The sequence below is a fragment of the Equus asinus genome, chromosome 7, assembly GCF_041296235.1.
Source record: "Equus asinus isolate D_3611 breed Donkey chromosome 7, EquAss-T2T_v2, whole genome shotgun sequence".
Lineage (NCBI taxonomy): Eukaryota > Metazoa > Chordata > Mammalia > Perissodactyla > Equidae > Equus > Equus asinus.
This window is the reverse complement of record NC_091796.1, coordinates 64421319-64441877: the sequence shown is the minus strand read 5'-3', so window position 1 is coordinate 64441877 and position 20559 is coordinate 64421319. Positions and strand designations below refer to the sequence as shown.

The 20559-nt window shown below is 36.3% G+C and overlaps 1 protein-coding gene across 10 annotated transcripts in view; it reads left to right on the top strand.

Annotated features, from left to right (window-relative positions):
• The window catches only part of DDHD1 (DDHD domain containing 1), an 85684-nt gene that overhangs the window by 43879 nt on the left and 21246 nt on the right, over positions 1-20559 (top strand). For all 10 annotated transcript variants that reach the window (XM_044773609.2, XM_044773606.2, XM_044773602.2 and 7 more), the window contains 3 exons: positions 4802-4908; positions 13190-13452; positions 14864-14939. In XM_044773609.2, the coding sequence (XP_044629544.1) occupies positions 4802-4908; positions 13190-13452; positions 14864-14939 (446 nt within the window). The remainder of the gene's footprint in view (positions 1-4801; positions 4909-13189; positions 13453-14863; positions 14940-20559) is intronic.

The window sequence follows — 20559 nt, the reverse complement described above, 5'->3', positions numbered from 1 at the left end:
TGTTAGGTTTAAACTACTGTGATAGAATCTGAAAGGCATTATGCTGAGTGAAAGCAGCTAAAGGAAAAATACCACTCTCTGTTCTTAACACCTCTGACACCAAACGTGGGGGGGATTTTCCCCACACCAACCACTTCTTCAATTGTTGGTGGCTACCAACTTAGTGGCCTACAGCCTCACTCAGTTCCTACACCATCTGCCCAGAGAGAGTGCAGACACCTTAGGGGCTCAGTCTCACAAGACTACCCCCCACTTCAGGTGCCAATAACAAGTCCAGATTGTCACCTGTGTCTCTGACCGACCAGCTGTAAATTGGGGGCTGGGGGTGGGAAATAACATGACCCCGTTTTGAGATTCAGTAATTTAGTAGAATGACTCACAAAATTCAGGGAAGCATTTACTTACATTTACTGGTTTAAAGGATATTACAAAGGATGTAACAGAACAGCTAGATGAAGTGTTACGTAGGTCAAGTTATGGGGAAGAGGTGGAGAGATTTCATGTCCTCTTCCAGTACAGTACCCGTCCACTACCTCCACGTGTTCACCAACCCGGAAGTTCTCCAAACCCTGTTGTGTAGGGTTTTTATGGAGGTTTCATTATGTAAGCATAATTGACTAAATCATTGACCATTGGTGACTGAGCTCAGTCTCCAGCCCCTCTCCCCTTCCCAGAGGTCAGGGAATGGGGCAGAAAATTCAACCTTCTAATCACATGGTTGGTTCCTCTGGCAACCAGGCCCCATCCTCCAAGAGTCACCTCATTAACATAAACTTAAGTGTGGTTGAGAGGGGCTTATTATGAATAATAAAATACATTCCTCTCACTCCTATCACTCATGAAATTTCAAGTTTTAGGAACCCTGTTCCAGGGACCAGGGACAAAGACCAAAGATATGTTTCTTGTATCACAATATCACAGTAGCCAATCTGAAAGGTTACATAATTTAGGCTTCCCTTATGTAACATCCTGGAAAAGGCAAAACTGTCAGGACAGAACAGATTAGGGGTTGCCAGAGTTTAGGGGAGGGAGAGGGTTCAAATTCAAAAGGGCAACATGTGGGGATTTTTTAGGGTAATGAGACAGTTCTGTATCCTGATCATGGTGGTAGTTATGCAAAACTATAATGCATTAAAACTGAGAGTCAATTTTACTGTTTTTAAACTTTAAAATAATGATAAAAGGTTACCTACAGCAAACGTCATTGCACTCATTGGTATTAAAAGACTAAAACATTTCTTTCAAAGCAGGAACGAGCTAAGGATGTCCACTTTTACAACAAATATTCTACCTGAAGTCTTAGCCAGTGCAGTAAGATAAGAAAAAGAAATAATGGTTTTAAGGAATGGAAAAGATCTGTTTTTATTTGCAGGTTATATGATTGTCTACACAGAATATACACAAGAATCTATAGAAAAATTATTAGAATAAGACAGTTTATCAAGGTTGTGAAATAGAAAATCTGTGTATGAAAATAATTGCATTTCTGTATACCAGCACAGTTAGAAATAGCACAGGGGCTGGCCCGGTGGCCAAGTGGTTAAGTTTGCACACTCTGCTTCAGTGCCCCAGGGTTTTGCTGGTTCGGATCCTGGGCGGGGACATGGCACCGCTTGTCAGGCCATGCTGAGGCGGTGTCCCACATGCCACAACTAGAAGGACCCATAGCTGAAATACACAACTACATACTGGGAGGATTTGGGGAGAAAAAGCAGAAGTAAAAACAGAAGATTGGTAACAGTTGTTAGCTCGGGTGCCAACCTTTAAAAAAAAAAAAAAAAAGAAATAGCATAAAAAATAAGGTTCCTAGAAATGAATCTAATAAAATATGTATATTTATATTAAAAATGAAAAAACCATTAGAAGATATTAAATACAACTTAAATGCGAAGATCAATAATTTTCTTAGGTTGGGTGATTCAATATCTCAGAGATGTTAGTTCTCCCAAATTGATCTATAATTCCCTGCAATTCCAATCAAAATCCTAATAGAGCTTTTCATGAAACTTGGCAAGCTGATTCTGACATTATTATAGAAGAGCAAAGGCCCAAAAACAGCCAAGATACAGAACAAGGGGGTGAGGTTGGGGGGGGAGTCATGTCCTAGTAGGTAGCTGGACCTGTTATTTAACGTTTGTAATTAAAACAGTTTATATTGGCACAAGGATAAGCAAATACACCAGTGTACCAGTATTAGGAAAAAAAGTATTAGAAAAAAATATAGGAGAATATCTTGACACAAAAACACAACTATAAAGTAATGTGGATAAATTTGATTAGATTAAAATTAAGAACTTCTCTTTTTCAATAGACACCATAAAGAGTGAAATACAAGCCACAAACTGGGAAAAAATGTTGCAACAGAGCAACAGATATAACCACCAAAGGTTTAATATCCAGAGTAAAGAACAGGAAGCTTAAATGGAGATAGATAGATAGATAGATAGATAATACACACAACAAATATATGCACACAGACACATATTTTAAATATATATTTATGTATAATATATATAAAATGTTCATCTCAGTAATCGAGATGCAAATTAAAACCACAATGAATTATCATTCACACCAGGCAAAAATTTATGAAAGTGCTTAACACCACATGTTGATAAGGATGTGCAACAATGAAGATTCTTATTCACTGTTGGTGGGAATATAAATTGGTATAAGCACTTTGGAAGACAATTTGAGGTCATCTTGAAAGTTGAATGTGCGTGTGCCCTATGACACAGCAGTTTCACTCCTAGATAGATATACCCTAAAGAAACTCTTAGATATGTGCACCCAGGAGGCATGTAGTGTGATTAGGAACAGTTTATATTAGCAAAAAACTAGAAACAACCCAAATGTGTTTCAAAGGAAAAAGGATAAATTGTAAGATACATATAGAGTAGAATACTGTACAGCAGGGAAAATGAATGAATTAAAGCTATATACATCAACATTGATGAATCTCAGACACGCAATGTTGAGAGTGAAACAAACCGTGGACAGTAACACAATTTACATAGTGTTTAGAAACAGACAAAATGCAATGAAATATTTAGCTCTGGCACATAATAAATGCTATAGAATTGGCTAAAATTATTAATATTAGTGGACATATGTAGGAATATATAAAGAAAAGCAAGAGTGTGATAAACACAAACCTTTTATTGGTGGTCACTTCTGGCAGAGAAGCAGGGCATGTGATCGTTTAGAAATATACAGTCATGTGTTACTTAACAGTGGGGGCACGTTCTGAGAAATGCATCATTGGGTGACTTCATCGTTGTACAAACATCACAGAGTGCACTTACACAAACCTAGATGGTATAGCCTTCTACAAACCTAGAGTATACAGTACTAATCTTATGGGACCACCATTGTGTACAAAGTCCATTTACCAAAGCCTTATTCTAAGCACATGACTGTGCTGTGGCTTTCAGAGATCCTGGCAGTGTTCTTAAGCTAGGTGGTGAGCATGTTGTCCTTTTTATAAATTATTCTTTCAGCTGCACATATATATTAAATATCTTCTTTTGTCTGTATGAGTATTTCACAGTACAAACTATTTTGGAAATGTGTTGAAATGACAGCTGAACTTTTTGTATCAGCTTGGTAGTCACATCTTTCACTTTTACAATTTATAAATATGTTGTGCTACCCATGAAAAGCCACAATATTCCCCTTTCCCTCTTTGAAAACACCTCTGGCTTTTGCTTGAATCATTGCCTTCCAGTCTTTGTTAGATTGTATTAAAGTAGGGAATAAATAAAAATAAAATAATTTAAAGCAATGCAGTGAAAAACTGGAAGATAAGAGAAATTACACTAAACTAAAAATATAAGCCTTCTCCTGCCCACCCTGTTCTTGCAGATCATGATACTCATCCAGGTATTGGCCTTTTTTGTATTGCTATAAGAAATGCAAATTTTTCTGTATCTCTAGTCATCTTATTAGGCATTTAATAGAATAATCTTCCCAAGGTGTAATTTCCAGAGGTTAGCTGTAACTCCTGGAAGGCTGAACTATCTGCAGTGCGGTTTGTGTAACAGTTTTTTCCAAAAGTCAGGTACACCAGCTTTATCTTGTTTACTGAAGGGGCCTTCTGCTCATTTGCCTTTGTAATTTGACAGCTCTTGCCCTTAAGATCTTTGGTTCACTAAAGATAGGTACATGTAAAGTGTAGGGAAACTTTTTAATTTGTTGCTGATTTGCCACCAGTGGCTCTAGGCATTTCACGTGGGTGTTACCAGGCCCAAGGAGCATAGGCCAAAGAAGAAGAGGAAGGAAACAGAAAAGGAGGTACCGAAAGAGTGAGATTGTGTCTCTTGACACTTGTTCCAGGAATAGAGATGGTCTGGTTTTGCTCTGAGACCTCTGAGTGTCATGCAGAAGTCAGTACAACATGCCACAACTAGAAGGACCTGCAACTAAGATATACAACTATGTACCGGGGGGGATTTGGGGAGATAAAGCAGAAAAAAAAAAGAAAGATTGGCAGCAGTGGTTAGCTCAGGTGCCAATCTTTAAAAAAAAAGTCAGTACATATAAAAAATGATGAGGCTTTATGAATGTGGTAATGGCCTCCATCCTTTAATGTTTCTTTTCTTCTCATGTCCCCTTTGTCTTTCACGTTTTATCCTTGCAGTATTTTGCGGGATGGGAAGGTTCTCTAGATCCAAAGCGAGTCTTGAGTATTTTAGTTGACTTAAGGAGCTGTTATCTCAGGGAGTGTAACTTTTTTCAGTTTATTTTTTCCCTAAAACAGAGATCTTCTGTAAGTTTAATTTTTTTTTTTTTTAATTTGTAGACACTGTTGATTCCATTACTCCTGACAAAGTACGAGGTTTAAGGGATATGTTGAACAGCAGTGCAATGGACATAATGTATTATACTAGCCCACTTTATAGAGATGAAGTAAGTATTGTGATTATCTTGTTGCTATTGGGTATTTTTTAGAGTGATAACATATATGTCCTGAATTTTAACATTTTGTGCTCTTTTTTTACAAGCAAATGAGAAAGTACAGGAATCCATTAATTTATAAATAACCCATATTCGATAGTGAATTTGATAGTCTTCAAACTGCACATTGGGACCCTTAATAAAATGGATAATCTTGGAAGCGGAAGATTGGTTAGAAAATAGTTCTTTGAAAAATAACAGTTTTCATAAATCTCATTAATTGTATTTATGATTATTGTCCTCACAAAAGAGTTTTAGACATTTAGAAATTTCCTTCAAATTTTTTTTATATAATAGACTTGCTTTTGTTGTGTCATGTCTGTAGTGGATTTGTATGCGCTAGTCATGCCTTATCCTGGGAGTACGGGTTCCAAAACCCCCAGGTGGATGCCTGAAACTGCAGATAGTACCAAACCCTAGGCATCCTGGTTTTTTCTGTATGTGCATACTTATGATAAAGTTTAATATCTAAGTTAGGCACAGTAAGAGATTAACAACAATAATAATAAAATAAAACAATTATAACAATATGCTGTAATAAAAGGTACTGTAGGTCTTAGCAACCTCAGCATATCATTTCTTTTCTTTCCTTATTAAGTCGAGAATTTCACCTTTTCACTTACAGAAGCTTTTTACAGCTTCTCTTCTCTACGAATGCCAGCATCACTACTCTTGTGCTTTGGGGCCATTATTAAGTAAAATAAGAGTGATTTGGATACAAGCACTGTAATACTGTGACAGTCAATCTGATAACTGAGACGGCTACTTAGTGGCTAATAGTTGGGTAGCATGTACAGTGTGGATCCGTTGGACAAGGGGTGACTCACATCCCGGATAGGATGGCATGAGATTTCATCACACTACTCGGAATGGCATGCAATTTAAAACTTATGAATTGTTTATTCCTGGAATTTTCTGTTTCATATTTTTGGACTGCTTATAACTGAAACTGTGGAAGGCGAAATTCCAGACACACGGGAACTACTGTAGTTCTCAAATGGTAATGCTGCCAACATATCACAAAGTTAACCCTAAAGGAGGTGAGGGGTGAAAGTTTGTTCTCAGAGTGAGAGAAGCGCTACCAAATGCATTTTCTCACTTGACTGGTAAGAGAAGAAGAGTCCTGTTTCCTAGGAATAAGCTTGGTAGTTACCTAACGTGTATTAACTTGTTTAATCCTCATAAAAACTCTGAAGTAGATATGGTTAGTCTTCTCATTTGAAAGAGGAAGGAACTGGTGCAGGGAGTCGTTATCAGTAGAGCTGCTCTGTGCTCCTCCAAGCCAGTCCAGTTCTGATTTTATTCATTCGAAGTCCTTCCCTGACTTCATTCGAAATATCCTTTATCTACAGAATTGTGTTTGGTTAGTTGCCACAAAAACTATGTTCTCCTGCAGCTACCATGCCCGTAAGATTTTTCTCCATTCTTCTTTCTATATCCCCTCATTGCCATGTACCAGTATTGGGCAGGGTCTGCCTTGATCTGATTGACAGCAGTAAAAGAAGCCTCAAGGAGAACTGCTGTTCTGGACCTAATTCTAACCAACAAGAAAGGCCTAGCTGGTGAAGTAGAATACTAATAATTAACATGTTTGTAGTCCTTTATAGTGCACAGTGGACGTTGTCAGATATGCCCTAAAGGTTAGGAAGTAGGACTATAATATTGCAAGTGAAATCAGTGAGGGGGAAACGGAAAGAGAATGGCCAAGAGCGTATTACTCTACACACACACACCCCATATATACATGCCTTAACACACACATGTATATATATGGTTGGTAGCACTCCTACGGAAGGTATCCTGAATGTTCAAGGCTGAAATGTGCTGAGGCATGAATAATAATAAGGACCTTTTTTTTTTAAGTTATAAGTTGATATTAACAGCAAGAAAAACTAGAAAGAGGCAAGTGTCAGACTTAAAGCTCTGGCTGTTAGCTAATGATGACTGAGAAAGTGGTCACTTTCTGTTTTGCTCTTATATCTTCAAAGATAATAATCCTCGGAATGGAACTGAATAAAACAGATATTCAGTAGGAAGAGGGAACTGATAGCTAAGATAAACAAAATGGAAAGAGAACACTCAGTGTTTTAAATGAGTTTGTTTGTTGATCCAGTTGCATTTCATGGAAAAACTCTGAACTTGTGACCAAGATTTTTTAGTAATCTTTATCAGTGTTTCCCGAACATCCCTAATTAGAAGTTACCCTGAGTGCTCATAAAAATGCAGGCAAAAGGAGAACCCTGTGGGGGGCTTTGGAATTGAGGATATTAATGTGAATTTATGATTTTGAAAATATGTGAGTGTGTATAGATATTATCTATATATTTATATGTTTATATCCATATATATATTTACTACCTCTGTCCACTGAGAGCCAAGAAGCAAAGACACCCCGGTCTAGTGAGCACACCTGGCACCCAGATCTTTGCCTCTAGCACTGTTACTCTCCACTAAGAACTAGAGTTCCTCGGAAAAGTGGCTGGTTCCAGGACTAGCACAGAATGGGTAAAGGTGAAAGAAAAGAATGTTGGGGCAGACCACAAGGACACAGGAGCCAGATTGAAGAAGCAGATCCCTCTGACCAAATCAGGAACAATTTGAGCACCAAAATAATTAAGTAATTATTATTACTTAAGGAATTATTAGTGGTACCTTTAATAGAGAATTATTAAGGGTAATATAATGAGCTGTTCTGAATCACGGAAAAGTTAAAAGTCCATGTCGATTTTAAGTACATTAACAAATGAGGGAGAAGGGAGGTCCCTTGCTTATAGTAGAATACCAAGGGCTTACTGGTAAATATGGAGGGAATACTGGAGTTAGAAGGTCCTCTTTTAACAGCTGTCATGGTAAGATCAGGTAAGAGAGGACTGGGCAAACATCAATGAATGCTAAATTGAGGGCAAAATGTTGATGTACAGAATATTTGCATGGTCTTAAAGTGTCTCCTCACAGACTGCTTATTAGTTAAAAAAATGAGAAAAGATATACAGTGGAGAAATCAGGCAACACATTTACTGAGTGTTACTGAGGGACACCCAGAGAAGGACACAGTGTCATTTTATGCAGTATTTCAATCATAAGGGGACGTCAGACAGACACAAAATAAGGGAGTTCCAATAAAAAAGGAAGAATGGGACTCTGTTCTTTTAAAATGTCAATATGATAAAAGACAAAGAAAGGCTGTGGAAAATGTTCCAGATTAAAGGAGGCTGAGGAGGTGTGCCAGCTAAGTACAGCGTCTCATCCTAGGCTGCATCCTGTGCTGGACGGAGAGACACCAAAAGGGGTTTATTAGAGCAATTAAGGAAATTAACATGTGGATGACAGATTCAATTGGATGAAATATTATATCAAAGTAAATTTATGAAATTGATAACTACACTATGATTATGAAAGGGAATATTCCTCGTCTTAGGAAATACATGCTGGCGTATTTAGGGGTAAAGGACCATAAATTACATAACTTATGTAGGATATCCTCAAATGGTTCACAAAGTAGTTGTGTGTATGTGTTATAGTAACAGAACAAATGACGAAGCAACTAGGATAAATTGCTAAAAATAGGTGAATCTTGGGTAAAGGGTATATGGATGATTTTTGTACTATTTCTGTTTTGCAATATTTTATAAATTTGGAATTATTTCCTAATAAATGTTAAGAAAAGGAAACCAAAAAAAAGAATTTCCCAGATCCCTTCCTTGGAGATTGCAGTTCAGTAGGTCTGAAGTAGACCCTGTGAATTTGTGTTTTTGACAGTTCCCTAGGTGATACCATCGAAGAAGTTTGGGAAACATCACTTAAAGCGTTTGAAAAACAAAAGAAAAACTTTGAGAGAAGTGGGCAAAAATTGTTCTTTTTTTATAAAAAGGAAAGCTGATTCTACAAATCACAGTCCATTTAGCACAAGGTTGATGTTAGGCAATATTCTAGAATAAGTTATTTTTAAACAGTATATGTTTCCTTAGAGAAGCAGTGATAACAGGCAGCAGGAGTCCTTTAGGATTGTCATGCCTGGTGAATGAACATTGTTTGGTTTATTGGATAGACATAAAAAACAGCCTTTTTTCCCCTTCCTCTCAGCCTTTGGAATCAAATGGATGCAGATTCAAAACCTACCACTTCAGGCACAGACCTATGCCACTTGTCTGTCAGTAGCCATGCTGTGACAGTGGCTCACATACAAAAAGAGGAAGGTTGGCAACAGATGTTAGCTCAGGGAGAATCTTCTTCAGCAAAAAAAAAACACCTACCACTTAACCAGCTATGTGACCTTAGATAGAATTTCTCAGCTTCCTCACTTATAAAATGGGCATACAATACCAACCTGATAAAGGTTGCCACGAGGATTGAAGACATAATGTATATAAAGTTCCCAGTACAATTCCTCATCCTTAGATTCTCAAGTTGTGATTAAGTATCGGTCTTTATGTATTTCATGGGCTACCATTTTTTTTAAAAAAAAATCAGTAGACTTGCTGTGTTAATTCTAGAGAATGAAATAAGAATCAATGAAGAGAAAATGTGAAAGGGAACATGTTTGTTTACTAGTGAAGAACTTTGTCATAACTAAAGCTACCTTAAAAAATAGAAGCGTCACAAGGAAAAACAATTTGTAAATAATGTGAGGTGATGGGTTTTAACTAAACTTATTGTAGTAATCATTTCACAATATATATATCCATCAGATCACTATGTTGTAGACCTTAAAATTATACAATGTTATATGTCAATTATATCCCAGTAGAACTGGAAAAAATAATTTGAAAAAAGTAGAAGTGACCACTTTAGAATGGAATGACCACGGGGGCAGATGCTGAGCTGCTAAAGGGACTCCTACCTTCTCAGCAGTTTGAGTCAGGCCATGTGAGGACCCTTTGCACTCGAGATTGTGAGGTGCTCATGGGAGGGTCCCAATTAGTGGCTCTGCCAATAATCACTAAAAAGCCATGGTTAGGGAAAAAGTTTTGTGTATTAGTCAGTACTTCTCAGGTCACACTTTTTGAGGAACAGTTTAAAAAGAGAAACTCATTCCAGACTATGAAGACATTATCAGAGAGCCTTTGGCCCTTACTTTAACCCTAAATAAAGTAACATGAAAAATCCAGAGAGAATTGTATGTTTTGTGCACATCTGAACTCTCTTTTGAGTGGATTTTTAAAATGAAGAATTATAAAGAGAATTGTCATGGCCACATCTTGCCGTTGTTACTCAAAAATTGTTTAATTGATGTATATGACTAAAACTCTAAATTACTTTTTCTCATTAAAATTTCCTGAAGCGGGGAGAAAACAGAGGACTAACTATATTCTTAAGCCATATTTTGTCTGTATTCTCTCTTAAAACTGCTGGCTTTTTCCTTTTGGGTTGATTTTCTTCATAAATTTTAACTTTTGAGCAGTGGATGTGAGAATTAGAAACTCTTCTAAGTGTTTAAAAAGCCATCCAGTGCCTACTGTATAAGTAGTTAGCTGACTTGATTAGATAATATTTTAGGGCTAATAAAATTACGATTGTATATCATTAATCTTGGTTCAGATATCACAAATGAACAGACATGGTCACAAAGGGATTCTAGCTGGGAGAATATAATTGGATCAGAGGAAAAGGAGGGGGGGATCTCTAATTAGAGTAGGCTTTTGGATACAACGTAGAGGTGGAGTTCTCCTTTTCCTGCTGAGTAGGTGATTTATAAAAGCGTTTAGAGGTGGTGCAAAGCCCTTTTAAAGGTTGGCTTTCAAAATCATAATGTGTTGGCCACAAATGTCCCTGTATATGTAAGCTATAGGCAGAGATTTTAAATGCTGCCATGTCTAGGTATGTTCTAATGACGAAACACAAAGACTGCTTCTATTCAAGTATATGATTATTAAGACACATGAAAGCACCAGCTCTTTAGAAACCATCCTTTCTGTGTTTCATTCCATGGTGGAATATTTTAATGTCACATCAGTATTTTTTCTGTCTCAGATGTTTACCCTTGTTTTGTTATCCATATATGATTGCTGGACTGAGGAAGTATTGCGTAGAGTGAGAGGGGCTTTGAATTTTTTTAATATGCAATAGGTTAATCACTGGTAGAGATACTGGTAGATCTTTTGTTTTTCTTTTAATTTTTAAATTTTAATTTGAAGGTCTGGTGTTTAAAAAAACAAAAAGATTGGGTACCTTTGCCAGAGTACTTAAGTATGTATCTTTTAGTGTTTCTAGATTTACATGGTATGAGTCTTAAAATCAAGGCCTTTAAAGTAAAAACTGTTAACAAATCTTGCTTTTAAAGGAATTTATTTTATCTAAACATAGCATTTTCTACACCTCCCTTCAGGTACATTATAAATCAGGAAAATTATAAAATTTTAGGACTTAATTGATACTCTTATCAAAGCCAATTTCAAAGCATTGCGCTATAGCTCCCTTTAAACAGAACATGTAATTTCATATCACACTGCTTACTCCTTGAACTAGATTGACTAGAATTACATACAACGCATGTCTTAGGAGGTTGTTATATACATTTACCACTAAAGCAGTAGGTCCTAAGGTGTGGTCCCCAGAACTGCTGAATCAGAAACTCTGGGATAGAGCCTGGCAATATGTATTTAACAAGCCTTCCACGTGATTCTGATGCACACTGAAAGTTAGAGAACCATTGCACTAAAGCATATTTCTGTTGCTTTTCCCAGGAAAAAAGCTGTAATGTCCAGTTAAAGTGAAACTTTTGCATTCCTCCCTGAAGAAAAGGCAGCTTATCATCCTTCCACATGATACCAGCTCATCTTTCCTTCTCTTCCTTCATTGGCTGAATATATTTCCTTAGATCCCATACATGGTTAGAGTGGGTTTAGCCAGGCCTCAGCATCTCATTTAGAGCTCTGAGATGTGAGCAGTCAGAGAACACCGGCCTCATCTGTGTCCCTGCCAACCCTGCCAAGCATGAAAGCTCACCTGGTTTTCAGTTCGTATCAGCAGATAGAGAAGCATCAGTAAAATCTGATGGAGGCTAGTTGTCTCTTGAGACAAAATAACAAGATTGAAAATGGAAGCAGCAACATAACTAGTGTTTGTATGTTGGAGTAACAGCTTGCATATTAGGTACTGAAATGAGAAATTGAATATCACGGAGGAAATTTATAATCAAACAGTAGTAAGTAAATGATAGAAAAAGGAGAAGCCTGCCTTAAAATTCAGGTCAGGGGCTGGCCCTGAGGCATAGTGATTAAGTTCTGCGTACTCTGGCAGCCGAGGTTTGTAGGCCTGGATCCCAGGCGTGGACCTGTACTACTCATCAAGCCATGCTGCGGCAGTGACCCACATACAAAATAGAGAAAGATGACACAGATGTTAGCTCGGATAGAATCTTCCTCAAACAAAAAAAAGGAAGATTGGCAACAGATGTTAGCTCAGGGCAAATCTTCCTCATCAAAAAAAAAAAAAAAACTCAGATCAGGGCCCAGTATAGGTTTGAATAACAAAAAAATCTTATTCTTCTGACCATATGGAATATTTCAGCAATATTTATTAAAGCTAAATATCAAAGAAAGCAGTTTTACAAAGAAAAATGACTAAGATGGTTCCCAGATTATTAACCTCTAAACGTTTCAAAGCCCTGGTTTCTGGACATATAAAACTTTTTACTCAACTCTGTGTTGCCAACTTAATGGGAGTTTTGGAATATCAAGTAGATCAATGTTAGCTTTTTCTTCAGTCATACAATGGCCTTTCATTACATTACTCTTGGCCAAATGCAGAATGTATTTACAGAATACATACTATAAGTACATATAATATGTTAGTACGCCTGTTATCGTAAACTGAAATATTCTTTTCCAAAATTTGCTGTGGCTTAAAAACTACAAGCTACAAAAATTTAGAATTACATATGTATAAAGTTGCAGAGAAGAAATTTCCAGGGGCTCTTTGGAAATTTTATTGGAATCTGCATAGAACATTTTTTTTAATCTACGGAACTCTTGGCTCATATAGTTGGTTTAAGGACTATGGAAGGCTCTGTGTGGGTAATATCTGCTTTTATTCTTCAGTGATGATATGGATTAGAATAGCGTGTAAACCTTACTTCATTTTCTGCAAGCTTTTGAAGCTGCTAATTTTAATAATCTAGATATATTTGGCCAGTAATATGTGTTTTTCTTTCTCAATGTATTTCAGTTTAGAAATAAAGTTTTTAGCAATCAATGATTACTCTAATATGACAATGTTTTCTTATTTCAAACAGCTAGTTAAAGGCCTTCAGCAAGAGCTGAATCGATTATATTCCCTTTTCTGTTCTCGGAATCCAGACTTTGAAGAAAAAGGGGGTAAGGTCTCAATAGTGTCACATTCCTTGGGATGTGTGATCACTTATGACATAATGACTGGCTGGAACCCAGTCCGCCTCTATGAACAGTTGCTGCAAAAGGAGGAGGAGTTGCCTGATGCGCGATGGATGGGCTATGAAGAGCGACGTCTCCTTGACGAGCTCTATTTAACAAAACGGCGGTAAGATGCCCTAGTCTCTGAAGACAGTTTAAAATGACTTCATGGAATTACTGGACTTCATAGGAGAATGCTTTTAAGATTCTCATGATAAAGAAGAAATATGTTGTTTAGGGTACTAAGATTGTTAGATAACATGCCTAATCAAGCTAGAGACTATTAATTTCATGCTAATTACATATGTTTTCCTACAGCATAAAATAAATGGTTTTGTCATCTTCCTCTTTTCCCTTCTGTCTTGTCTTCACAATTTATTTAGCATGAAATCTAAAATATATTCCAGGCTGAGTCACTGCATAGAATCCTTATTGAAAATGTTTGCCAGTGTGTAGTCCTTTGTAGTTTTACTAATCTTAGAGATGGGCCTTTACCTTTCTGATTATTCTGAAAATCATTTAAAGCCCTTTTTTCTTGGCAAGTATGTTTTTGACAGATTTTATAATTATCTGATCACTTGTGGCCTTCCTGATGCTATCTTTTAATTCTTTGCTACATTCCTATCTTCATATATAGTTACGAGCTCTATCTTCTTTGTCCTCTTAGCAATCATCTGATCAGTTCTTAACAGTGAAAAGTCACTCGTTTTGATAGTTAACATTATATAAAAACAACCAATTTAGTTGACTAAAATTCTTAGGAAGCCTTGGATTTATTTTAGTGTCATAGAAGTTGTCTAAGATATCTAAATTGCATTTAGAATCTTATTAAGTACAATAAGCTAGATACACAAATCATACAGTGTCAAAATAATTGATAGTTTTGAAAGAAAATATGTTGGCAAGTCTTAGAGCATCATTTTAGATATAAAATCCGGTAAAGTTTTTTAACAGCTTTAGAAAATGAACAGCACTTTTTTTTAACTTAGTTTCATTGTTTATTAAATGTAAGTAGATACAAAACATTATAATTGAAAAAAATTGAAATAATCCAAATGTTCATCAGCAGATAAGGTTAAATAAACTGTAGTTCACCCATATGGTAGACAGTTACACAACTGTTACAGAGACTGAAGCAGATCAAGAAGCAGTGAAATGAAAAGATCTCTAAGATCCATTATTGAATGTAGAAAAAAGGACACAGAACAGTATATGTGGTATGAACGTTTGATGTGACTTTTTTAAAGGTGTATATATGCTTGTACTTGCCTCACATTTTACTGAAAGATCTCCCCAAAAAAATGTTAACAGCAGGTGTTATGAAGAGTAGGGGTACTTTCACTAATCATTTCGTAAACTTGTGTAGATTTTTCTGTACTACAGCAAGTGCATTTGCCAAATACTGTCCATACGGGTTAATTTGAGGGATTAGATACTGAGGCATCCTTTTCTTCTCTATACTTTAGTGAACTAGTGAGCGTCTAGTATTTATGGAATTATGAATACGAGTGTGTTCATAATCTCACACTGCTTCCTAGGCTGAGAGAAATAGAAGAACGGCTGTGTGGACTCAAGGCATCGTCTGTGACACAAACACCTGCCTTAAAGTTTAAGGTAAAGAAAGATAGATGAGATTTTCATTATTGATCTCAATTTTTTTTCCAAACATCATTTGAAGTATGACATTAGGATTCAAATGAAATCTTAATAATTGTTCTTTCAAATGAATATTTATTGAACACATACTCTGTGTTGGACACAGTTTCTGGGTTCTACAAAGAAAAGAATGGACGAGACAGTTCCTCGGCCCTCAGGTTATATAACGAAGTGTTATTGGTGCTGTTAGCAGTATACAGAGTGATACATGCGCGAGAGAGAGGTTTTAATTTTGCCTGGAGAAGTTTACGAAGGAATGACATTTGATCTCAGCAAATTGGATATTGCCAAGTGGAAGAAAAGAGGACTGCTGTTCTGTGGGAAGAAGCAGCATGAACAAAGGTGTGGAGGGATGTAACTACCTAGTACCTCCAAGAAACATCACGAAACCTTGAGTATTGGGAACAGAAAAATAGATCTGGAAGATATTTAGTATTTAGAATTAACAAACCTTAGTGACCAACTAGTTGTGGGTGGTAAGAAAAATGAGTGGAGGTATATCAGTGAGAATTCCAGGGATGGAAAATTAGCATTTCCATCAATGAGAATGTGACACAAAAGCACAAGAAAGAGGCGGGTGTAGTTAGTCTGGAGCAGGGCGAGCAAGCTAGTTTGGCTACAATAAACAGGACCCAGAGCAAGGGGCTGTAGGAGAGCAAGAAGAGCTGGAAGGAAAGAACTTATATATGATATAGGCAGTAGAAGCTTTTCAGGGTTTTTGAGCATCAGAATGGAGCAGTGATTTAGAAGGAAGTGACAGAGAGATGTCGACATTGATCTACTGTTGGAAAGAACACAGCCTATAGCTGAATAACAAATAATTTGTTTGCAGTGTTACATGGAGTATGGCATGTTTCCTAATACTCATTTCTTTTGAATGTATGCCCATGTCTAGTGTGTTATATCATCTCTTCTTGAAATCTGTTTCTTTATCACAGGAACTTAACATACAGGTTAAGTTATGGAATGATGTAGAAATTTTTTTTAAAACAGAATTTTCTTATTGAATCTATCTCCATGACTTACAAAGTTTTTTTTTTAACTTATACATTTAAAAGCCATAAGGTAAAGTAATAATATACATTTAAAAACCGTAAGAGCATGGTCTTTGGAGTCATCCCCACCAGGAATTTGAGTTCCATCTCTACCACCATTATTATACATAATCAATGTTAAATGTATAGAATTGATTTGGTAGAAAAAGTAAACTCTTCTATTTCATGGCTTGAGTATTTTACTGGAGAGTTGAGTATGATCCACCAAGTGTATTAGGATCTCAAAATTCAATATCACATTACTAGAGCTTATGTACTATAATTGTGTATCCTTCTAATATGTAGTTATATGTAGCCTAATAATAAGGATTTTTAATTGTTATTTAATTAGTCATAGAGAAAAATGTAGAAATCTGAAATTTAAAAAGGAGTGTCTCATAAATTGGCAAATGAATATTTAGCACTTGAGTTCTAAAAGGAATAGAAATTTTTCTTTGCCTCTTAACCAGCAGATGGATTTACTTTTAGAATACAGATGTTCAATCTGTTACAAGTGACCGTTGAACTTAAAAAAAAGAAGAAAATATTGACAAACGTTGGTCTGGAGAGTGGGAAAGTTTGGTTCTGATCATGAGGCTTTGCCTAACTAGTAAAGTAACATTAGCCAAATCGTTTAACATCTCTGAATTTATCTGATTGTCCCTGGACAAGGAGATTAAACTAAATATCGAAAAGTCTTTTTCGCCTTTAAAATTCTTTGAAGAATTTGGGCATCACTAAAGAGGATTACTCTTACCTGGGAGAGAATAACTCCTTTGTGTGTTTGTCTATCAGACTGCAGACCAGTCATAAACAGAGAAAGGAAAGTTGTTTATTCTGTGGATTTAACAATTTAATAAGCATTTATGAAGTACCCGGCCAGTGCATAAAGCAGTTTCCTGGGGTAGATTTGTGTATGCCTGTATGCCTATGTCTATCAAGCAGAAAGGACTTACACAGCTTTCTCTTCTATCTCAACTATTTTTTGTATCTTTCTCTTTCCTTTATCCTCTCCTCACTTTACAGATGAAGAAATTACCTTAATCCTTTCACAAATCACTGTTTTCATCTGTGTCACTATTATTTCACTTGCTTTTTCTTTTCCTTTTTTTAAAGATTGGCACCTGAGCTAACATCTGTTGCCAGTCTTTTTTTTTTTTTTTTTTCCTTCTTCTCCCCAAAGCCCCACAGTACATAATCGTATATTCTAGTTGTGAGTGCCTCTGGTTGTGCTGTGTGGGACGCTGCCTCAGCATGGCTCCAAGAGGGGTGCCAAGTCCATACCCAGGATCCAAACTGGTGAAATCCTGGGCTGCCAAAGTGGAATGTGTGAACAACCACTCAGCCACGGGGCCCCTCACTTTTTTTTCTTATATTTTTAATTTTTCTTAATACAAGTTAATTTTCTGCAGCCTTCAAACATTTTTTTCAAGTAATTTTATTGAGATCATAATTTCAGGTATACATTATTGTTCATCAGTTTCTGAATACACTTAATTGTGCTCACCCCAAGTAGTCTAATTTTTAACCATCACCATACATATGTGCCCCTTTATCCCTTTCCCCCACCCCACCAACTCTCTTCCTCTCTGGTGACCACTAATCTCTTCTCTTTATCCATGTATTTGTTATTGCCCACATATGAGTGAAATCATGCAGTAACTGTCTGGTGCAGTAGATGAGAGTTCCCTTTCTCCACATCCTCTCCAACATTTGTTCTTTTTTGTCTTGGTAATTATAGCCATTCTGACAGGTATAAGGTGATATTTCATCATAGTTTTGATTTGCATTTCCCTAATAATTAGTGATGTTGAGCATCATTTCATGTGTCTGTTGGCCATCTATGTATCTTCCTTGGAAAAGTGTCTGTTCGTATCCTCTGCCTATTTTTTGATTGAGTTGTTTGTTTTTACTTTGTTGAGTTGTATGAGTTCTTTATATATTTTAGAGATAACCACCTGTCTGATAAATGATTTGCAAATATTTTCTCCCAGTTGGTGGGTTGTCTTTCCCTTTTGTTCATGATTTCCTTTGCTTTGCAGAAGCTTTTTAGTCTGACATAGTCCCATTTGTTAACTTTTTCTTTTGTTTCCCTTGCCTGAGTAGACATGGTATTTGAAAAAATGTTACTAAGACCAATGTCAAACAGTGTATTGCCTATATTTTCTTGTAAGAGTTTTATGGTTTCAGGTTTTACATTCAAATCTTCAATCTATTTAGAGTTAATTTTTGTGTGTGGTGCAAGTTAATGGTCTACTTTCATTCTTTTGCATGTGGCTGTCAGTTTTCCCAAGACCATTTATTGAAGAGATTTTCCCTTCTCCATTGTATGTTCTTGGCTCCTTTGTGTCAAAGATTAACTGTCTGTAGACGTGTGGTTTTATTTCTGGGCTTTCAGTTCTGTTCCATTGATCTGTGTGTCTGTTTTTGTGCCAGTACCATGCTGTTTTGATTACGATAGCTTTGTAGTATGTTTTGAAGTCAGGGATTGTGATGCCTCCAGCTTTCTTCTTTTTTCTCAGGATTCCTGTGGCTATTCAGGGTCTTTTGTTGTTCCATGTAAGTTTTTTAATTCTTTGTTCTATTTCTGTGAAGAATGTCATTGGGATTCTGATCGGGATTGCATTGAATCTCTAGATTGCTTTAGGTAGTATAGACATTTTAACTATGTTTGTTCTTCCAACCCATGAGCATGGAATATCTTTCCATTTCTTTAAGTCTTCTTCAGTTTCTTTCAATAATGTCTTATAGTTTTCAGTGTATAGGTCTTTCACCTCTTTGGTTAAGTTTATTCCTAGGTATTTTATTCTTTTAGTTGTGATTGTAAATGGGACTATACTCTTGATTTCTCTTTCTGCTAGTTCATTGTTAGTGTGTAGAAAAGCAACTGATTTTTTAAAATTGATTTTGTACCCTTCAACTTTGCTGTAGTTGTTGATTATTTCTGATGGTTTTCTGGTGGATTCTTTAGAGTTTTCTATATATAGAATCTTGTCATCTGCAAATAGCGAAAGTTTCACTTCTTCCTTTCCAATTTGGATTCCTTTTATTTCTTTTTCTTGCCTAATTGCTCTGGCCAGTACCTCCAGTACTATGTTGAATAGGAGTGGTGAGAGTGGGCACCCTTGTCTTGTTCCTGTTCTCAGAGGGATGGCTTTCAGTTTTCACCATTAAGTATGATGTTGGCTTTGGGTTTGTTGTATATGGGCTTTATTATGTTGAGGCACTTTCCTCCGTTACCCATTTTATTGAGAGTTTTTATCGTAAATGGATGTCGGGTCTCATCAGATGCTTTCTCTGCATCTATTCAGATGATCATCTGATTCTCATTCCTCAAGTTGTTGATGTGGTGTATCACATTGATTGATTTATGGATGTTGAACCATCCCTGCGTCTCTGGAATAAATCCCACTTGATTGTGGTGTATGATCCTTTTAATGTATTGCTGTATTCGGTTTGCCAATATTTTATTCAGGATTTTTGCACTTAAGTTCATCAGTGATATTGACCTGTAGTTTTTCTTGATGTTGTCCTTGTCTGGTTTTGGTATCAGGGTAATGTTGGCCTCATAGAATGTGTTAGGAAGCATTCCATCTCCTTCAATTTTTCAGAATAGTTTGAGAAGCATAGGTATTAAATCTTCTTTGAATGTTTGGTAGAATTCTCCAGAGAAGCCATCTGGTCCTGGACTTTTGTTTTTTGGAAGTTTTTCAATTACTGTTTCAATCTCTGTGCTTGTGATTGGTCTGTTCAGATTCTCTGTTTCTTCTTGATTCAGTTTTGGGAGGTTGTATGAGTCTAGGAATTCATCCATTTCTTACAGGTTATTAAATTTGTGGGCATATAGTTTTTCATAGTATTCTCTTATAATTCTTTGTATTTCTGCAGTATCTGTTGTAATTTCTCCTCTTTCATTTCTAATTTTATTTATTTGAGCATTCTCTTTTTTCTTGGTGTATCTGGCTAAGGGTTTGTCAATTTTATCTTCTCAAGGAACCAGCTCTTAGTTTCATTAATCCTTTCTACTGTTTTTTTAGTCTCTATTTCATTTATTTCTGCTCTGAGTTTTATTATTTCCCTCCTTCTGCTGACTTTGGGCTTTGTTTGTTCTTTTTCCAGCTCTTGTAGGTGCATTTTAAGATTACTTATTTGAGATTTTTCTTGCTTGTTGAGGTGTGCCTACATTGCTATGAATTTCCCTCTTGACCACTTTTCCTGCCTCCCGTAAGAGGTGGTATATTGTATTTTCATTTGTCTCCAGGTATTTTTTAATTTCCCCTTTGATTTCTTCAATGATCCAGTGGTTGGTTGACAGCATGTTTTTTAGTTTCCACATATTTCTGACTTTCCCAGTTGTTTTCTTGTGGTTGATTTCTAGCTTCATAGCATTGTGGTTGGAAAAGATTGTTGGGATGATTTCAGTCTTCTTAAATTTATTGAGGCTTGCCTTGTTTCTCAACATATCATGTATCTTTGACAGTGATCCGTGTGCACTTGAAGAAGAATGTATATTCTGCTGTTTTTGGATGGAATGCTCTGTATAT